Source organism: Monoraphidium neglectum, assembly GCF_000611645.1.
Source record: "Monoraphidium neglectum strain SAG 48.87 unplaced genomic scaffold scaffold00945, whole genome shotgun sequence".
In the NCBI taxonomy this organism is placed as follows: domain Eukaryota; kingdom Viridiplantae; phylum Chlorophyta; class Chlorophyceae; order Sphaeropleales; family Selenastraceae; genus Monoraphidium; species Monoraphidium neglectum.
The window spans coordinates 1-5545 of record NW_014012683.1 but is presented as its reverse complement, the minus strand read 5'-3'; the positions used below and the strand labels follow the sequence as shown (position 1 = coordinate 5545).

Genomic DNA, 5545 nt, shown 5'->3' with positions numbered 1-5545 from the left:
CCGCCACACCCACTCGCAGGGCCCATTTTGAGGCGGGCGGCTACTTTGGTTTGGACAGGGCCCAGGTGACCTTCTTCCAGCAGGGGTTCCTGCCCTGCATGACAGAGGAGGGCCAGATCATCATGGAGAGCAGCAGCAAGGTGCGGGACAGCAGCAACGCAGCGTGCGGGTGCCTGTGAGCCGGGGCGACGGGGCCCGGCGAGCGGCGACGGGGCCCGGCGAATGGCGCCGGTGCGGTGTGCCTGGGGTTTGGCAATCACACGAGCGCGTTCGCATTCCGTCTGGTGAGTTCTGAGAACTTTTGCATGCACTCTCAGCCGGGAAGATCACAGCCGTTACTAATCGCTTTGTCACCAGGGGGTGAGAGGGAGGGCCGGCTGGAGCTTGGCTCGATGGGTGGGCACTGTGGGGCAAACCACGGTGGTGAAAGAGTCGGCGTGACTCCCCAATCGGTCCACCTCACCGCCGCCGCCGCTCAAACCAGATCGCCAAGGCGCCCGACGGCAACGGCGGCCTGTACCGCGCGCTCCGCGTCAGCGGCGCCCTGGCGGCCATGCAGGCAGCAGGCGTCGAGGCGATCGACGTGTACTGCGTCGACAACAGCCTGTCCCGCCTGGGTGACCCCGAGTTCGTCGGCTGCTGCCATGAACGCGGCGCCCAGGTGCGCGGCACAGCTGCCAGCCGAAGGGCCGCTGCTCCTGGCCGGCTCAGCCGGAGCAGCGATCCCCGCCCACTGCACCTGTGGCGCAGCGGGGATGGAGCTGCCCGGCCCGCCGCCCTTGTCTGACGCGCCGCGCTCACCTTGGCTGCGATTTTGTGAACCTAGCCCCGACGGCTCCGCGCTTCCTGCTCCCGACACCCGCTGACGTGGCGCCCGCAGGTCGGGGCGCGGGTGCTGGCCAAGGCGTGCCCCGAGGAGAAGGTTGGCGTGTTTGCGGCCACGCCGGAGGGCCGCCTGCAGGTGCGGCGGCCGCGCCCGCCCCTGAGTGACGCGCCTGGACCCACCCCCCAACACGGCCTCGTTGGCAAAAGTGATCGAGGCCCTTTCTTGTCGCGACGCGTGCTCTCATTAGCCTGCGACATTCTTGCTCCATCATTCTCAAAACATCCATCAATCACCCGCCCCCACCGGCTTTGATCACAACGGCAATGAGCCCGCCAGCACTTACCAGTGTCTTCACCTGTGTTTTGAGACGAACCGGAACCCTGCCAAACCCCTGAACCCTGCCGCACCCATTGCTGACCTGCAGGTGCTGGAGTACTCTGAGCTGGACCCCGCCAAGGCGTCCTCCACCGACCCCGCCACCGGCCAGCTGTATTTCAACTGGTCGAACATCTGCATGCACTACTTCAGCATCGACTGGCTCGCGACCACGGTGGAGGTGCGCGCCTCCCGCACGCGCGTGCGCACGCGGGGCCGAGCTCGCGGCACCGAGGCACGCCGAGGGGTGGCCGGGCGTCCTGGGGTTGTGTCGCTGCTCGCTTGCCTGCACGGTCTGTAGGTGCGACGGTTTCACCCCATTGGCGGCCCCGGCGACCTGGTGACAGACATGGGGCCGGCCCACGCTCTGGCCAGTCACTGCCACGCCTGGCGGGACACCAATCATCCTTCCTGGCGGCGGCTGCGCGCACAACTCAACCAATTTTGCAGGCCTTGTCGGGCCCCGGCGCCGCGTACCACATCGCCCGTAAGGCCATCCCTTCGAAGGACGGCTCCAAGGTAAGCATAATCATTCATCACCCACGCCAAGGCACCCAGCTGCGCGCCGCAAGCGCTGCCGCCGCCGATGGGCGCGCTCTGCTCGGCCGGCAGTGGCGTAGCGGTCGTGCGTACTGGAGTCTGCAGGCACAACAAAGTGCCAAGCTAGCTCAGCACATACATGCTCGCTTGGCTGGCCCCCAAAACCCTGCTACCTGGGCTCCCTTGAACAGGTCCCGGGCGTGAAGCTGGAGATGTTCATATTCGACCCCTTCGCCACCGCCGAGAGGACCGCGCTGTTCGAGGTGCGCCGCGCCGCTTGCGGGCTGCTTTGGGCGCCTGCCTTGCTCGGGCACGCGCGCCGGGCTGGCTAGGCGGGGGGGGGGCGCCAACTGTTGTCAGGCACAGAGACCGGCCTGCAGGGGAGCCTGAGCCAGCTTGCCGGTGTCCAACGCCCCTGTGGCCCTGGGTCTTCCTCCCTTACTCCAAACAAAGCCAGCCGTGGCGCACCGGGCCCCTGAGTGCAGCGCGGCGCCGGGGAACCCACACGCACGCGCTCACGACTCGCCAAATCGCAGGTCGCGAGGGAGGACCACTTCGGGCCGGTCAAGAACGCCCCCGGCAGCGACACCGACTCGCCCGACACCGCGCGTGCCCTGCTGCTCGCCCAGGGCGCCCGCTGGGCCGCCGCTGCTGGCGCTGACGTGGCGGAGGGCTGCGCGGGGCTAGAGGTGCCGCCCCTGGTGTCGTATGCTGGGGAGGGGCTCGAGGGGCTGGTGGGCGGCAAGGCGGTCGGCGCGCCGGGGCCGTGGCTGCTGGGAGCGGACGGATCGATTGTCTAGCTTTGGGGTGTCATGCCGGTGACGCATTGTGCATTTGTGCGAGCGGCGGCGTCGCAAGTCGCCGCGGCCTCAGCTCTGTGAGCTGCGCGGCCATGATCCTTGGTGGTGTTGTCGGGTCTGCGTGCCACGGATGGCGAAGTTGCAGGGGCTGCATCTCAGGGTGATCATAGACTGTTGCTGCAGCTGTTGTATGGGTGTGCGCACCTGCCTCTGCAGGATGACGGGCAGGATGCTTGCTGATTGATTGCGAATTCATCTGCACGAGAAAGTATAAGAAGCACTACTTAGCATGGCTGGCTTACGAGAGCGGCCACATGGTGCCTGGAATGAGCCCTTTTGCAACCCCCTTTCTTGCGTTGCGTGCTGTCGAAGCGGTGTGATCAGGGCGTTGGAAGTAGCCAGCATTGCTGAAGAACCATGTCGCACTTGTGTGGCGCATGGGCGCATCATACCGCTGCGCATGCTGCAGAATCTCGATCCCCGGCCCTGACTTGGGATGCGGCAATCTCTTATATCTGCAACATAGCTTGTAATGCAACAGACAACTCCGCAGGTGCAGGGGCGGGGTACAGCCTGCCTGCAGGTGTAAGGGGCGTGCCGGTCGTCCTGTTTATGTTTGGCTTGTGGTCCCATTATGCTGTTGCAATCATGGCCAAATTTCTTCTATAAGAGCTGCATGTTCTTTCGCACGAGCTGCTTGGAGCGGAGCACAACTATTTGTGAGCCATGCGCATGGGCGGCATGGTCATGGTCTGCGCGACGGTACTGCCTGGGCTGCGCCATGCACACGCGACACATGGCACTGCGGCTGCAGCGACCCACTTTCATCGTCCCACGGACCCCACCTGTCAGCTAAAACGTATGTAAGCTACACATATCAGTGCTTGTAGACTCTTACTATTCCCGGTCGTGCTCGTGCAGTTGAGGCTGAAGCTCTGCTTGATCATCTCGGCTCGGGTGAAGGCCCTGAGTGCGCTTGTCAGCCTATCGTGTGATTGAATCTTGGTAGCAAAGCTGGTTCATTGAGCTCTTGCAGCCATTGCTCGCAACCCTCGTAGTGCACTCCCCAGAGGGGAGCCATTGCTTCAGCGCAAGGTCGGGAAACAGGAAGAGCGGAGCAGCATAGTGTCTCTGAAGATTCGCGCCTGACAGGTTCCAACGGGTCCAGCGCAGCAAGAGGCGAGCTCCGCCCCGGTGCCCCCCGCCACAGTGCTGCACGGACACAGCTGCCGCGCCTAGGCGGACTGCGCCCGCGCCCGCGCCCGCGCGGCAGGCGGCCCCCATGTGCGCCGCGCCATGATGGGGCTACAGCAGCGGCCGCAGGCGGCCGCAGGCGGCGCGCCCGTAAGCGCGTTTGCGCTCGAGGCCGGCGCCCATGCGGCGTCCCCTGCTCGGCAGGGCCCGGGCGAGGCGAGGGCCATGGCGGCCGTTCCATCACTAGAGGAAGGCGAACTCAGGAGCGCGAGCTTGCTTGCCGGGCCACGCGGCCCAGGCGGTGACCTTGCAGCGCCCGCGACGTCGGCGCGAGGCGATGCGGCGAGGGCGCCCGCCGATGGTGGCGATGTGGACGGTATCATCGAAGGCGCCCTGGCCGATGTCGCGGCGGCCGCAGCTTCAGCTGAAGCTGCGGAAGCTGCCCGTGGCCCCCCTCAAGATCAGCGCTCGGAGGGTGCAGCCACCGCGCCCGCCGCCCCAGCCAGCGGCAGCGGCGGCGAGGCCGGCGGGGGCGGTGCATCCCATGCAGCTCCCGCGAGCGGCGGCGCCGCGGCGGCGCCTGGGGCGGCGGCGGCGGCGGCGGCGCTGTTCCACCAGCCCAGCCTTGAAATGGGGGAGGTGAGGGATGGCGCCTCCAGTGAAGAGGAGGGCGCCGCCGCCCCCGCCGGCCCGGGGCCCAGCAGAGGCCTGGGGGACGAGGAGGGAGAGGCAGTGGGGCGGCCCCGCCGCCGCAGCCTGAGCCGCGGCGTCAGCAGGAGCAGGAGCAGGGGGCGCAGCAGGAGCAGGAGTCGGAGCAGGGATGGCGGGGGCGGCCTCAGGCGGTATTCTAGGGATAGGAGCAGGGGCGGCAGCAGGAGTGCGAGCGGCAGCCGCGGCGGCGACCGGCAATGGGCGCGGCGGCGCAGCAGCGAACGCAGCAGGAGCCGGAGCCGTGGCCGCGGGGGGTGGCGCAGCGGCGGCGGCGGCGGCGGGTACAGCCGCAGCGCCAGCCGCAGCCGCACGCGCAGCCGCGAGCGCGACTGGCGGGTTGATCATGATCGCGGCCGCGGCCACGACAGGGGCGGCTGGGGCGACCGCCAGGCGCGCTCGTGGCGCCGCAGCCGCAGCCGCAGCCGCGACGGGGACGCCAGCCGCGAAGGCAGCCGGGGTCGCGCTTGGCGGCGGCGGGGGAGCCGCAGCCGGAGCCGGAGCCGCAGCCGCAGCCGCAGCAGGCGGCGCGCGCGCAGCGGGGAGCGCCGGGAGCGCGGCCGGGAGAGGGCGGACGATCCCAGGTTCCATTTGGGGCCCCGCATGCCGCGATCTGACAGTATGCGGGAGCGCGACAGGGAGGGGCGGCAGCATAGGGAGTCCTCTGATAGGGACCGCGACCGCGGGCGCGAGCGCAGCCGCGGCGGTGCGGGCTGGGGTGACGACAGGGCCCCCACTGGCGGCGGCGGCGGCAGCCGGCCACGCCGCCGCAGCGCCAGCCGGAGCCGCAGCCGGAGCCGCAGCGGGGCACCAGTGGGGTCGGCCGCGGCGGCGCCGCCGGAGAGAGGGGGCGGGAAGCGCAGCGGCGGCGGCGGCGGGGGTGGCGGCGGCGGGAGCAAGCCGCGCTTCCGCAACCCTGTGTATGTGATCAACCCGCCGCCAAAGGACCCAAACATTCGTTACTGGCGAGAGCGGGACGGGTTCATTCACGACAGGCACGGCAACGTGTTTGACCCGGAGACAGGGGAGGTCATCAAGGGCCCTGGCAAGGCGGCGGCGGAAGCCAGCCAGGCGGTCCACGAGCAGCGCGACGGCTCGCGGC

The 5545-nt window shown here is 68.8% G+C and overlaps 2 protein-coding genes across 2 annotated transcripts in view; both read left to right on the top strand.

Annotated features, from left to right (window-relative positions):
* The window catches only part of MNEG_6023 (UDP-N-acetylglucosaminepyrophosphorylase), a gene marked incomplete at both ends in the record, with an annotated part of 5200 nt that extends 2659 nt beyond the window's left edge, over positions 1–2541 (top strand). The window contains 7 exons of the mRNA XM_014045501.1: positions 20–140; positions 485–661; positions 881–961; positions 1251–1382; positions 1652–1720; positions 1933–2004; positions 2278–2541. Of these exons, the coding sequence (XP_013900955.1) occupies positions 20–140; positions 485–661; positions 881–961; positions 1251–1382; positions 1652–1720; positions 1933–2004; positions 2278–2541 (916 nt within the window). The remainder of the gene's footprint in view (positions 1–19; positions 141–484; positions 662–880; positions 962–1250; positions 1383–1651; positions 1721–1932; positions 2005–2277) is intronic.
* Positions 2542–3840: 1299 nt separating this feature from the next.
* MNEG_6022 (hypothetical protein) lies at positions 3841–5517 on the top strand (the record flags this gene model as incomplete). The annotated part of the gene is made up of 1 exon (XM_014045500.1): positions 3841–5517. A coding segment is annotated over one exon (1677 nt), but the record flags the coding sequence as incomplete, so codon positions are not given.
* Between the last annotated feature and the right edge of the window lie 28 nt (positions 5518–5545).